At 44.4% G+C, this 14,797-nt stretch overlaps 1 protein-coding gene across 1 annotated transcript in view; it reads left to right on the forward strand.

Annotated features, from left to right (window-relative positions):
• LOC140384794 (cadherin-13-like) overlaps nucleotides 1–14,797 on the forward strand; it is a 169,119-nt gene that overhangs the window by 117,017 nt on the left and 37,305 nt on the right. The window contains exon 7 of the mRNA XM_072466784.1: nucleotides 13,439–13,672. Coding sequence (XP_072322885.1) covers nucleotides 13,439–13,672 — 234 coding nt within the window. The remainder of the gene's footprint in view (nucleotides 1–13,438; nucleotides 13,673–14,797) is intronic.

Raw genomic sequence — 14,797 nt, forward strand, 5'->3', positions numbered from 1 at the left:
TGGTGGGTTAGGAAGAATGTCATGATTTAGAACTGCAGCATTTCGCAAAATGGTTCCATTTTCCACATTCGTTGCAGCGTTTCCCAAACATGCAGTTCTGACCTGTGAGTGATGACAGCCATAATTCAGGTAGAACATGCCCGATACAGTGAAAACCTTATTTTCCTGCCTTAATTCCTTGCTGCTTTTTTCTGACTGCTCATTCAGCTGATAGCTGATTGCAATGTTGGATCCTTTTCATGAAGAAGCTGCTTGTCGACAAGATCACTATGGACCCCACGCACAATGTCATCCCTGATGAGCTCATTGGTAAAGATTTTTTGCTAGGATTTTTAGAGTTGCGATGAAGGACTGAATCGATTCATCAGAGTTTTGATTGATAGTATTAAACACGTGTCTATCGAGTATGATGTTCTTTACTGGCAAAAAAATGTTCTCAAACTTTTTAAACAATATCTCGGGGTCTTTTTCTCCTGCTCTATTTGGAAAACAAAAGATTTTCAAATTTCCCGACAGGCTCAGGGCCTGGCCTGATGAGTTCAGTAAAGTGTATGCCTGAATGTTATTGGTTTTGCCTGATAGGCTGGCATCACAGTAAATACGGCACACTTTTTCAAACCTCTCCAAGTTGTCCTCAATGTTTTCGTCGACCATGAGCGGGTCGATGGGGCAAAGTCCCTGTGCCATTCTGCCAACTCCTGACGCCAATGTAGAAGTGCTGGGTTCCGATGAGTGACAACCAAGAACTTAGAGTGGTAATAAGTTATTGAATATTCTGAGCAGCTCCGACATGCTGTGTGTATCTGCCCCTGCTCCAAGGAGAACCCCCATACCACTGACACATGTTCAAAGATATGCAGGTTAGGTGAATTGTCCATGTTGAATTGCCCCTTAGTGTCCATACCGACTCTGTCTGATCCTGCCACTGTTTTCCAAGTGCTCTGCTGTTAAATCTTTTATAATGGATTCTAGACTTTTCCCACCTACCAATCAGGCTGGATGGTATTTAATTCCCTGTTTTCTCTCTACCTCCCTGTTTAAATAGTGTGGCTACATTAGCTACACTCCAATCCGTAGGAATTGTTCCACACTCTTATCGAATTCTTGGAGATGACCACCAATGCATCCACTATTTTTAGGGCCACTTCTTTAAGTACTCTGGGATGCAGATTATCAGGCCATGGGAATTTATTGGCCTCAATCCCATCAATTTCCCCCAAACCATATCCCTACTAATACCGATTTCCTTCAGTTCCTCCCTCTCACTAAACCTTGTGTTCTCCAACATTTCTGGTACGTTATTTGTGTTCTCTATTGTGAAGATAAAAAAAAGTATGTATTTAGTTGGTCAGCTATTTTTTTGTTCCCTATTATAAATTCCCCTGTTTCTGACTGTAAGAGACCTACATCTGTCTTCACCAATCTTTTTCTCTTCACATACCAATAGACGTTTTTACAGTCAGTTTTTATGTTCCCTGTAAACCTCCTCTTGTACTCTATTTCCCCCTGCTTATTCAAGCCCTTTGTCCCCCTTTGCTGATTTCTAAACTGCTCTAAATATTCAGGCCTGCTGTTTTTTCTGGCCAATTTGTATGTCTACAAATTTGTATGCCTGCAAACAATGGTACTTCCCAGGAACTTCATAAAACAACGTTTGACACTGAACAACATATATTAGGTCAGATGATCAAAAGTTTGGTCGAAGAGATAGGTTTTAAATAGTATCTTAAAGGATGAAGGCGAGATAGAAAGTCGGAAAATGGAGGGAGGGTATTCAAGAGATTGGGGCCTAAGCAACTGAAATCACAGCCACCTTGGTAAAACAATTATAACTGGGAATGCACAAGAATTAGAGGAGCACAGATATCTCAGAGGGTAATGGGGCTGGAGGAGATCACAGAGACAGGGAGAGACAAGATAATGGAAGGATTTGAAAGCGTGTGAAAACAAGGGGGCATTGAATGAGGGATTACCATTAGAAGAATGTTAAGGTAGTTAGAAGTAACTATTCCATACAGAGTGAAGCATGTGAAACGATGGAGGGAAATGGGCAGAAAATAGATTTAAAGCAGGTAACTCCAATTAAACAATTGGCACTAACACAGATACAATGGGCCTGTCAGTTTCCATTCGTGCAATAGGTTCTGGGATCCTATCAGTATGTATTTCACTTGTTCATAGGTAGCCAGGAAGCAAATCAGGCCACAATCAAACCACCCTAATATGTGGTTGCATTTATTTTCATTGCTTCACTTGTCTTTTTTATTGCTGAGGGACAGGAAATAAGATTTCATTATTTATTGCTTCTCAATGCTCTGCTTTAATCATAACTTAATTGGTAAGTTTGTTCCAGAACTGCCTGTAACTAAGGAAGGGTACTCTTTCCAAGTGTCGGTGCAGAGTCGATAGGCTGAACATCGTCCTTCTGCACTGTAGAGATTATACGATTCTAACTGAATGAATAAATACTTGCAAACATGGAGTTGTTCACACATCCCAAGCATCTCTTTGTTTCAGTCAATAAGAAATCTGGTTATAATATTGCAAGAATTTTTCATGGTTAATAAGCAACTGAAAAATGTTGTGTGTTATCCAAACGTCACTCTGCACCTGAAAAGCAGCGCGCCACGGCGAGCATGGCCAATAAATGCCAGGAGACCCCACTCCCAGGATACACCCAGCTCGCATAAGATCCAACGCAATCTCGCAAGACCTGCAATGTAAATCCTGCCCATTGTGGGCGGGATCACATTTTGGCAAATCTGCATCTTAAAGCGAGACAGTTAGTCTCACTTTAATGTGCAGATCCCTGAGGTACCTGAGGCTTTGGGATTTATCCCCTTCGCCCCTGAGACCTGCTGTTTGGTACTGGTCTCCAAAAACTGGGACCAGACGGAACAACACTCGTGGGGGTCTCCCAAGGGATCGGACACTGACAGTGCCAGCCTGGCAGTACCAAGGTGCCCAGGTGGCACTGCCAGCTTGCATAGCACTGCCAGGATCCTCAGTATACACAACGGGCTATGTGCACCCTTAGCCGCGTGCTCCCCGCTGAGGCCACTTTTCCAATGTGAGAGGAGTTGTACAGCCGTGTGTGTCTCGGTGCTGCCAGCGCCGGAAAACACGTGGCCAAAAACGCTTGCTATGGGTCTTTGTTCCCAATTAGTTGGATCGGGCCCAATAATGACTGAATCTTTATAAATTCTTGTCTGGGTTCCTATGGTATATTCTAACTAATTGCAGTAACACATAAAATGTTAAGTCTGAAGTATTGTTTTAGTTTAGGTACAGGTAGTACAACAGCGATGGAATACCACAAATGAACTGCATTGTAATATCCTCACAAGACCCAAGGGGGCACCTCACTTGATGGGACGCATGGAATACGAGCTCCCTCACTAGTAGACGGAGGCCTGCCCAGCTGGGGCGAGTAAATCCACCTAATAAAAGCCAGTCAGGACTGGGACTGGCGTGATCGGTAGTCCCAGTTGGGACCTTTGAATGGTAAGACACATTGTGGCCTCTACTTTGTGTTGGGTTATTAAATTCTGTTTAACTTACCTTCTCGGGCCTACTGCGCTGTTATCATAGAATGTATAGTGCAGAAGGAGGCCTTTCGGCCCATCGAGTCTGTACCGGCCCTTGGAAGAGCACTCTACTTAAGCCCACACCTCCACCCAACCCCGTAATCCAGTAACGCCACTTAACCTTTTATGTAGACTACGGGGCAATTTATCATGGCCAATCCACCTCACCTGCACATCTTTGGACTGTGAAAGGAAACCGGAGCACACGGAGGAAACCCATGCAGACTGGGGGAGAAATCCACACAGCCAGTCCCAGAGGCCGGAATTGCCTCCGTCTACTGGCGAGGGAGCTCGTATTCCATGCGTCCCATGTGGAAATCAAGTGAGGTGCCCCCTTGGGTGTTGTGAGGGTATTACAATGCAGTTTATTTGTGGTATTCCATCGCTGTTGTACTACCTGGAGCTGTGAGGCAGCAGTGCTAACCACTGTGCCACCGTGCCGTTATATGCACATACAGGTAAAAGAAGCATCAAGGCTACAAAATAACAAGGCCATCTTCTGCACTAAAGATTGAGTAGATTGTTTAATTATCATGCAGAGTGACAACAGAAGCAAGTTAGAAACATTAGGTCCAATTTGAAACTTACTGCCTTCTTGCTAAGTGTGCTGTCCTATTTTGAATGAGTTAAACATCGAACGAGACTTGCAGCACAGCTATGTACTCATTATAATGATTGACTCCACATGCAGCTTTTCCCTTCATTGCGCAGTCAATTAATTACCACAGTAATCCAATTAAAAATAATTAGCCACATCATGTACATTATTTGCTAACAATTCAAAAAAAATTTAAGACAGCCCCACCACCTGTGTGGGAGGAAAATTGCCAGTAGTGCCAAAACTTAGTTTCAAAGAATTATTAAGATCTAAAAGAAACAGTGTTTTGAAGGAAAAGGTTTTGCCACTTATATAATGTCACACATTTTAATTTAATGAGTGGGTAACTGCAAACATAAATGTTGTCTCAGTTTAATTTGAGACCCAGTTTGTATGAGGATCGTAAACATCTAACACATAATTGTCACATATTATTGCTGACCCCCTGTTGAATTTGGGCTGTGACGTGGAGTCGTGTTAGTTTTTATTTGTACTCTGCTTAAATAAGATTATAGCATTCCATCGCTCGACCAAAGTTGGCAACTGTGAAAAGGCCAAACTATTTTGCAAATTCCGACTTCAGTGTCACATTTTTACCAACCGACATTGATAGCATAGTTCAGATAAAAGAATATTTGAGGATCTGTTAGATTCTGGACTTAAGACAGCTTGATGTACTTATACAAGAATGTGTCGAGGGCTGATCTAGATTTGTGGGCACCAAAAGTAGCGCACAAACTTTCAAACGTCTTCTTTAATTCTGTCTCTGAGATGCCTTTTGAACTGGGACGTTAAAAATGTAAGAGATTGTGGCATTAGCAAAATAAATGTCACTTTTAATGACATCTGCTAGGTTGCTGATGAAGATGGGAAGCAAGCTGGGATCAGCCATCCTTTACAAGAGATGCCTGTGTAGGTGTTGCAACAAAAAAACAGATGTCTATTTATCATGTCTGCACCCTGTCATAATCTAATTCAGCAGTTCATCAAATGCACTACGGGATTCCAGCTTTGTTATTAGTTTGGGTAATATACCCCAGTGAATTTTTCAGATATATTAATGGCTGCTGCTGGGCAGGACATTGAAAGAATGTCTCCATTTCTGCAGCATGAGACCATGAGACAGTGTGCTCCAAAGAAGAATGAAGGGCAGCGCAGTGGCTAGCATTGCTGCCTCACAGCGCCAGGGACACCGGTTCAATTCCGGCCTCGGGTGACTGTCTGTGCTGAGTCTGCACGTTCTCCCCGTGTCTGTCTGGGTTTCCTCCGGTTGCTCCGGTTTCCTCCCACAGTCCAAAAATGTACAGGTTAGGTGGATTGGCCATGCTAAATTGCCCCTTAGTGTCCTGTTACTGGGTTACAGGGATAGGGTGGGGACCTGACCCTAGGTAGGGTGCTCCTTCAGAGGGTGGTGCTGACCTGATGGGCAGAATGTCCTCGTTCTGCACTGTAAGGGTTTTATGAATCTATGATCACCAGGATGATAGTAGTTGCGATTAAGGTGGAACTTAGTTGCTATAATTCCACAGTTGGATGCTCTTTATTTAGCAGTCAGGGCTTAACTGTGATTCCTTTCACATGAATAACAAGTAATTGAGTCTACTCTGAGGGTTCATAACCTTGTTCAACAGAAATGTACACTGGAGAAATTGACTCAGAAGTTAGCACATCCAATTCATGTTCGGTATAACATATAGAATTAACAGAAAGCATTCTAACTGAAATTCAAACCCACATTGGGCAGGCAGAAATGGAAGTGTGCAACGTCCTACCCCATTCCTAATTGGATCGATGGACGAAAGGGGGGGGGGGGGTAGTCGCGGGGCGCGAACCCACACGCAGCAGTCCAGTCGTTGTCGGCTCCATCCATTGTGGGCTGTTAGAGTCTCAATCACTGCCTCAAAAGGGAAAATCCGGCCCATCTCAATCTTCTTTTTCTTCATTCTTTTATGGGATGTGGGTGTCACTGGCCAGGCCATTATTTATTGGTCTAGAATCGCATGTAGGCCAGACCATGTAAGGATGGCAGATTTGTCCTTCCCAAAAGGACACGAGTAAATCAGACATTTATTTTACAACAATCACTGAAAGCTTCATGATCGTCATTGCTGGAAATATTATACAATATTGTACAATTCCAGATTTTATTAATTGTATATAAAATCCACCAACTACCATGGTGGGATTTGAACCCATGCCCCCGGATCATTAACCTGGGTCTCTGAATTATCAGTCCAGCGATATGCCAACATCTCACTGACACACCACCCTCTCTCCCGTCTTAACACTCTTATCTTTGTTTTAAAATCCCTCCATGGTCTTGTCTCTCAGTACCCTCCAACAGCCCTCCCAAAATTCAACATGCTTAGGCTCTTTCCTAAACCTCTTTGTTGCTCTGGATCTTTCACCTTAAACCCTACCTCTTTGACCAAACTTTAGTTGACCTTAGCCTAATATCACCCTTAATGTAGTTCAGTACCAAACTCTTTTTGATGACACTCAAGTGCCTTGGGACATTTTACTACACAGCCCATTTCGGCCAGACCTTGTCCAATAATACTGATTATAGATTACATACATTAGATATATATCCAATTAAATTTGACATTACGTAAAGTGGGTTGGTATCTTACCAGCCCCTAACTTCATGAAGAAGTCACTCATACTAACTGTTAAAGTTATGTCTCCTCCCTGCACCTGGAGACCTTGAGCTGGTGAAGATACATAATGCTCTCTGTCCTGTGGAGCTGTTATCAGTGGCTGGTAAAGTTCTTCCACGTCTGTTTCAATCATTCTTGTCCCCTGACCAACTCTGCTGTCTGTAATTAAATGATGTTGTTTATACCAGTTTGTAACTTAACCCAGCTAATAATTGTTCAGGAATGTGGCTAGTTCATCTAAAAGCCATTTTGTGTCTTTCAGTATTGCTAGCTCAGCTAACAGCCATTTTGTGTCCTTTCGGATATTAGTAATTCTTAGGTTATAAAATCACAAGCATTGTTTATACACTATATATTCCTACAAACTGCCTCTTATACAGGCATCTAAGCCAATGGGTACCTTTTGTCTAAAAACCTCCTTTCTAAATCTGACTTCAACAGGGATGACAGGTCCTCCGGTTGGGGTCCGATGGTTCCTCACCTCAGCGGCGTCCGCAAACCTCTGCTTGGGTGACCGATTTGCATGGGGAGTTGGAGAATGGATAATCCCTTGGAGGGAGTGGGGGGATGTTGATGTCTACTCACTCGTGCTGCCCGGTGTAGGTCAATGACCATCTTATGGCACTGGAGGCCAGTCCTCCTGGTCACACTCCCCAAGCTCACAGCTGCTGCCACCTCATTTCAGGCAGCACTGGCGGCCTCTCCTGGACCCTCGGGGGAACAGGACACCCCTCCTGGCCTCCACAACGTTTTGCAGCCTCCCCAGGTCAGCGTGCCCGAATGTTGGGGGTGGTCTCCTCGCCACCATTATTATGAGCTAACTGGGGTTGGCTGAGCACTGGCAACTTAAGCGCTGTGCGATCTTGTTAGCGGGGGCTGGCGAGCGTGGTCCCGGCGAATCAGCTGGCGAGCCTTCATTTGCAACGAGAAGCCCGTGGGGCCTCGTTAAGTGGACCAATTAACGTTGAATTGCGTTGCCAGCCTTGCTGGGCTGAGAGCCGGGAAGCTCGCGAGAATTCCTGCTCGCTACCACACTTAGAAATTTTTCTGGAGAATCGTGCCCAAAGTTTGAGCCAGTTTAACAGTGCAATGATCCAAACTGTCCTCAATCACATTGCAAGCTGGTAGCTGGTTGCTGACGAGAGTAAATATAGCACATCAATATCATAGTAACAGAACAAATATTGATATAGCTGCTCTGGCTGTGATGGCTAATGTAAAGAGAGGAGTCATGACTGTGTCAAACTGCAGCACTGGAAATCATTTTTTGGAGTCAGAGAAGCTAGGTTCTGAATTATGTTCTAAATATTCCCTGATTTGTCATTCCACTGTTGCATCACAGTTCAGGATGAGTATTTCCACATAAACGTGTTCATGTGCTCATTACTACAGAGTGGAATTTCAACATGATAGAATCATAGAATTTACAGTGCAGAAGGAGGCCGTTCACCCCATCGAGACTGCACCAGCCCTTGGAAAGGACACTAAGCCCACACCTCACCCTATCTCCGTAACCCAGTAAACTCACCTACACTGTGCTATTAGTTACTTTAAATGGGTTAAATTTCAGAGAAGGATAATTTCTAACCCACCTAACCGTTTTGGACACAAATGACAATTCATCATGGCCAATCCACCTACCCTGCACATCTTTGGACAGTGGGAGGAAACCGGAGCACCCGGAGGAAACCCATGCAGACACAGTGACCCAAGCCGGGAATCGAACCCGGGACCCTGGAGCTGTGAAGCAACAGTGCTAACCACTGTGCTATTAGTTACTTTAAATGGGTTAAATTTCAGAGAAGGAAATTTCAGCTGAATGTGCGGAGCATTAATTTGCTCGTGCATCACAGTGTGACGTTAAATATTGCTGATTCTCTTATTACTTTTGGCATGTTAATACTGTCCAGCAGCAATGTTAGATCTGACCAAATCAAATTAATATGCTCAAGACTTGATGTAGAATAGTAACAGTCTATTTGCATAGTGATTTGATCAATAAATTATTGCACTGAGATGATTGGAGAGTAATGTAATCTTAGATGACCAAGGAAGTTATGTGAGACTGTGATCTTGTATATTAACCTTATTCTCAATTACAGTAAATGTAAATGGATGTGCAGATAGTTTAAAAAAATTATATTTCATGTCAATCTCAAATAATCTGATGAACTCCAATGCAAATATTTCCTTACACAATAAAATCTAATTACTGTACTTTGTGTTATGTGTCCAGAATCTAGGCTGCACTATTATTCCATGAACTGTATGCGAGAATGAATAGAGTAATCGTACATTAACCTATCAACTTCTCATATCCTGCCTTATTTAATATCTATTGCTGCTGATAGCTTTGCTATGCTTTCTTGCCTTTCCATAAATGTAATTATAATGCAAGTTTTAGATTAAATTAATGCCCTTAAATGTGTGAAATCAAAGATGGCAAATTATACAGAGTGAACTTTAGAATGTGTATGATTTCAGAGGGTATTCATACAGAAACTTCTATTTAAGGCTCAGTACTTTCAAATATTCCACGTGTTTTTGTTTGTCTATAAAGGAAAATGTGGAGAGCTTTAGTAGAAGGACCATTGAGTTAAAAACACAGTTCAATGTTCTTATGGTAGAGCAATTTAAACCCAAAGGACAGGAATGCAAGGTAACTTGCACTATTTTGAAATTAGTAGTCATTCTGAAGCAGATGGAAGACTGAAGGAAAAGCTGAGAACAAACATGCATTTTACTGATTCTTATGTGCATTTTCTTATGTGCATAGTTCTATTTGCTGCAACTGTTTTATTCTGAATATCTGATGATATTACAATTACTTTGTAAGCGTGATGATGGAATTGGCATTCTGGAGGTATACTGTATCAGTCTGCACATATATGGAAATAGGACAATGAAATCAGAATTGTACAAAATATTTTATTCAAGTTGTATTAACTGACTACTCCAAATATTGGAAATTACCTGAGAAATATATTCTTAATTTGAACTAAATTAAGGGTCTATTAATATCATGTCTGTGCTGTTAAGGACGCATTGAGGTCAATTTTCAACAGAACTCTTGGTATCCTAACTCAGAGCTTTACCTTAGTGGCCTGACATTGAAGCTTATTACCACTTAGTGCATTAAACTGACCCTGAATAACCTTGCCACACAGACCGCTGTCACTGCAGTCTCTCTGGACATGATAAACCGAACATACTGGGATGATTGACATTTTTCTTTTATAAAACCTAATCCCAAAATGTTCGTACTTTGCTGTACCTTCAAGGTTGAATCCAGCACCTTCAGGGCACGCAGAAATTACTTTCCAAAATAGAGAAGTTAATCTATCTAATATTATTATGTGGTGAAAAGGGGCAATCGAGTGAGAAATAAGTAATCTTGCCAAAACCAGTATCTGTGTCCAGGGAACTGTTCAAAATATTTCAAGATTATTTCCTTTCTGAAAATTGAAAAGTGAATGTTCCTGCCTGGTGCTGATCGGATTTGGATAACACTGGCCGGAATTCTCCGCTCGGCGGGATTCAATTTTCCCGTTGGCAGCGCAACCCTCTGCCAACGGATTTTGCGGCCTCGTGGGGTGGTTCCAATGGGAAATCCCATTGACAAGCGGCGGGAAGATAGAATCCCACCGCTAGTCAACGGTGCGCGGCCGAGAAACACGCGGCTGGGGAACTGGAAAATCTCGCCCACTGTATGTTTATCTTTTATTTTTAAAATAATAGACTCTTCTGTAAAAGATAAATATTTCTAAGTAAGTGGATATTGAACATTTTGTTTAAAAAATTCTTTATGTAGTGCTCCTTTAAAATGTTCGGGACACAAAAATTTCGACAGATGCCAGCCAATCTGGCATTGGGGCAGTGCTCCTGCAACGCGATGAGGCCTCATCATGGGCCCCCGTTGCATATGCATAACGCGCCATGACCCCTACGGAACAGCGCTACGCGCAGATAGAAAAGGAGCGCCTGGGCCTGTTGACCGGTGTCGTCAAGTTTCATGATTATTTGTACGGCCTTCCCCAATTCACCAGCGAGACCGACCATCGCCCGCTGGTCAATATAATACAAAAAGACCTGAACGACATGATACCTCGCCGCCAGCGCATTCTGCTCAAACTCCGACGATACGACTTTCAGCTCGTATATACCCCGGGAAAAGACCTGATCATAGCCGACGCTCTGTCCAGGGCAGTCAACACCCCGTGTGACCCAGCGGGATTCGTCTGCCAGGTTGGCGCCCATGTGGCCTTCGTGGCCTCCAATCTGCCAGCCATGGATGAACGCCTCGTCCAAATTCGCCGCGAGACTGCAGCTGACCCCCTGCTACAGCGTGTCATGCGCCACCTGACGGACGGGTGGCTCAAGGGCCAATGCCCGCAGTTCTACAACGTGAGAGACGATCTGGCGGTAGTCGATGGTGTCCTCCTGAAGCTGGACCGCATCGTCATCCCGCACAGCATGCGCCAGCTCGTCTTGGAACAGCTACACAAGGGCCATCTTGGCGTGGAAAAGTGCCGCCGACAGTCCCGAGAGGCAGTGTACTGGCCCGGCATCAATGAGGACATCGTCAACACAGTGCTCAACTGCCCCACCTGTCAGAGGTTCCAGCCGGCCCAACCACGTGAGACCATACAGCCCCATGAGTTGGTCACGTCCCCTTGGTCCAAGGTCGGCATTGACCTGTTCCACGCGCTCGGCAGGGACTGTGTTCTGATTGTAGACTATTTTTCCACCTACCCTGAGGTGGTATGCTTGCATGACATCACATTGTCTGCGGTCATCCGTGCCTGTAAGGACACCTTTGCTCGTCATGGCATCCCACTCACTGTGATGTCGGACAATGGCCCCTGCTTCGCAAGCCAGGAATAGTTCAACTTTGCCAGAAGGTACAACTTTGTGCATATGACATCCAGTCCCCTGTACCACCAATCTGATGGCAAAGCAGAGAAGGATATCCGCATAGTCAAACGGCTCCTCTGCAAGGCTGCCGACGTGGGATCCGACTTCTACCTCGCCCTGCTGGCCTATCGTTCGGCCCCACTGACCACGGGCCTGTCACCAGCCCAGCTGCTCATGGGTCACACCCTGAGAACGACGGTGCTGTCCATTCACGTCCCAGGCCTCAACCACGTTCCGGTCCTTCAACGAATGCAATTGTCTTGTGCACAACACAAGACGGCTCATGACGCTCGGGCAGCTGATCTCCCTGCTCTGGCTCCAGATGACAACGTCTGCATCTATCTTCTGGATGGTGGCTGGTCTGCAACCGCTGTGGTTCTTCGGCAGGTGGCTCTCCGCTCGTTCCTGGTTCGTCTACCGGATGGTTCCATTCGCCGCCGCAATCAGCGTGCCCTTCGTCTCGTTCTGCACTCGCTATGTGATCCTCTGCCAGTGCCACGCCCTCCTGCTGTCCCTGACCTGGACTATGCAAAGATTCCAGATATTCTGCATCCTCCTCACTCTGACGCAGTCCAGCCCGCTCCTCAGCTGGTGGCTCCTGACCCATCCTTGAGGCGGTCAACCAGAATTCGTCGCCCACCTCAGAGACTTAATTTGTGAACTTTGCACTAATGGACTCTCTGGTTCTATTCTTCTGTTTAATCGTTCAAGTGGTTTGTATATAATGTTCATCTCGTTGTTGGTGTGACACACCGTTTTTCTGCACCAGGCACCTTCCCATGTAAATAGCTTATGTACATAGTCCTGTAAATAATTCGCGCACACATCATCAGGAACATTCACCACGGACTATTTATTGTCACGCAGGCACATTTTTTTTATATAAAAGGGGGGATGTCGTAATATACACCAGTATATCATGGTGCAGACACAGAGTGGAACCAATCAACATATACAACACCGCAGCCAATCACCAGCGAGAGCACACGCACTATAAAGACAGGGGACATCAGAGTTCCCGCTCTTGGGAGTAGCAACCAGCAAGGAGCACAGAGCTCGCAGCCTGCAACACAGACATTCTCCGTGTGCTGAGTGCATCAACTGGTTAGGACTAGGCAAAGGTCTTTAGTTAAAGCTGGTATCGTATTTACCCACAGTTCAAGTATGTTTAAATAGTGAACCTTGTAATAAAATAGAGTTGCACCACTTCAAGTGTTGGTGATCTGTTTGTGATCCAGAACACCCAACACATCACACCGGGTGCTTCGGTTTCCTCCCACAGTCCAAAGACATGCAGGTTAGTTGGATTGGCCATGCTAAAATTGTCCTTTGTGTCCAAAAAGGTTACGTGGAGTTACTGGGTTACAGGGATAGGGTGGAAGTGTGTACTTGGGTCGGGTGCTCTTTCCAAGGGCTGGTGCAGACCCGATGGGCCGAATGGCCACCTTCTGCACTGTAAATTCTACGATTCTAAACCCTGAGAAAGGAAAGAGAATGTAAAGGGACTGACTGGACCCAACAGCAACTTAAAGCAAAAAAGACCACATAAACTGAATAACGGCACCCGATGATATGTTACAAATTTCAATGATTCTTTAATCAGAGAATCCTATTCATAAACATGCAAACACCTTTTCTATTGCAGTATAACTTGAAAATCCTTGTGCTCTTTCCCTCAGGTGTTCCTGTTGCCACTGGCACCGGTACCTTGATCATCACTATGCTGGACGTGAATGACAACCCGCCCTCAGTTTTTCCAACTACAGCAAAGTTTTGTGAGGATTCGAAAGATCTCAATGTCGCTATCTTGGGGGCAACAGACAAAGATCTCCACCCTAATGCAGATCCATTCAAATTTCAGTTGGGAAAGCAGCCTGGAATTGAAAAAACCTGGAAGGTCACCCAAGTGAACAGTAAGGGACTTTTGTTTTGATTTCTGAACAGGTGGTCGAGGAATCTCTCAGTATGGTGTGTGTTGTGTTTTTGGTAATGATATAAAGGCACTAATCACTCATAAGCGATTGTGTATATAGGTTGTGGGCACCGTTATTTGCACATGGCGCATGGCACACACAGCAGTGCTGTGTGTGTGTGCTATGCTCAAAGCAAATGTGAAACTAAGACAACGTTTTCCTTCCAGTGTTTTTATTCCTGAAAGGCATATTACAACAGCGCGATGTTCCAATCCTCTGACAATGTGCAGTACCGAGGAAAAGGATTGAGATTGCTGCTTGCAGTGCTTGACACACTTTCCTATTTTGTAGAGAGTTTCATGTACTGCCAGAGGCCAGGCAGCTCACCACAAAGATGGAAGAAATCAATAGCCTCGTGACCCCAACCACTCTCTTATCGACTTGACCAAGCACTGCTGACCTGTATTTTGTAGGCCAAGCAATAGACCGTGGCCTCGTTGTGGGAAAACATGAAAGCCTGCCTTGTGCGCCATTAGATGTAGGAAGAGGAAAATTAGCAACAATACTTCTTGGCACTTACAGATGAGCTAACCTAGCATAGAAATAGAGAAATTGCTGTTAAGCTACACATGTTACTTCATAAAACATCCATCACCATTATAGTGATGACAATGGACACTTGTTTTTCCTCCTTAGGCAGAAGAGATTTTCCCTAACTGTGTTTGAAGCAGTATTTTTTCAAGGGATGTCACATGGTAATGGGGAATAGAGAGCAATTTATTCTGCCCAGTATAGACAGCATGAAGTGTACTATTACCTGGGCCATTTGTCATGGGCACTGTGCCAGTTCACTGCTCCCTTGATATTTTTTGACAAATTCAGTAAAGCATCCAGTTGTGGAATTCTAAGGATAAATTTGTGGTATTAAGGCTGCAGATGGGTCCAGGTCAGGTGGGGAATTTAAAAACATAGGCCTCGAGCCTAACCTGTGTCCATTGGTGGCTTTTACAGAGGGAGGATGGGCAAGAATTCTGCTCCCAGGAGTCAGGGCAGTCGCTGAAAGCTTTTAAGAAGACTGCTCCTACATTTTAACAGGTTTTCTATTTTTGTCTTATGTTGGCTGGG

This window comes from Scyliorhinus torazame, chromosome 10 (genome assembly GCF_047496885.1).
Source record: "Scyliorhinus torazame isolate Kashiwa2021f chromosome 10, sScyTor2.1, whole genome shotgun sequence".
Lineage (NCBI taxonomy): Eukaryota > Metazoa > Chordata > Chondrichthyes > Carcharhiniformes > Scyliorhinidae > Scyliorhinus > Scyliorhinus torazame.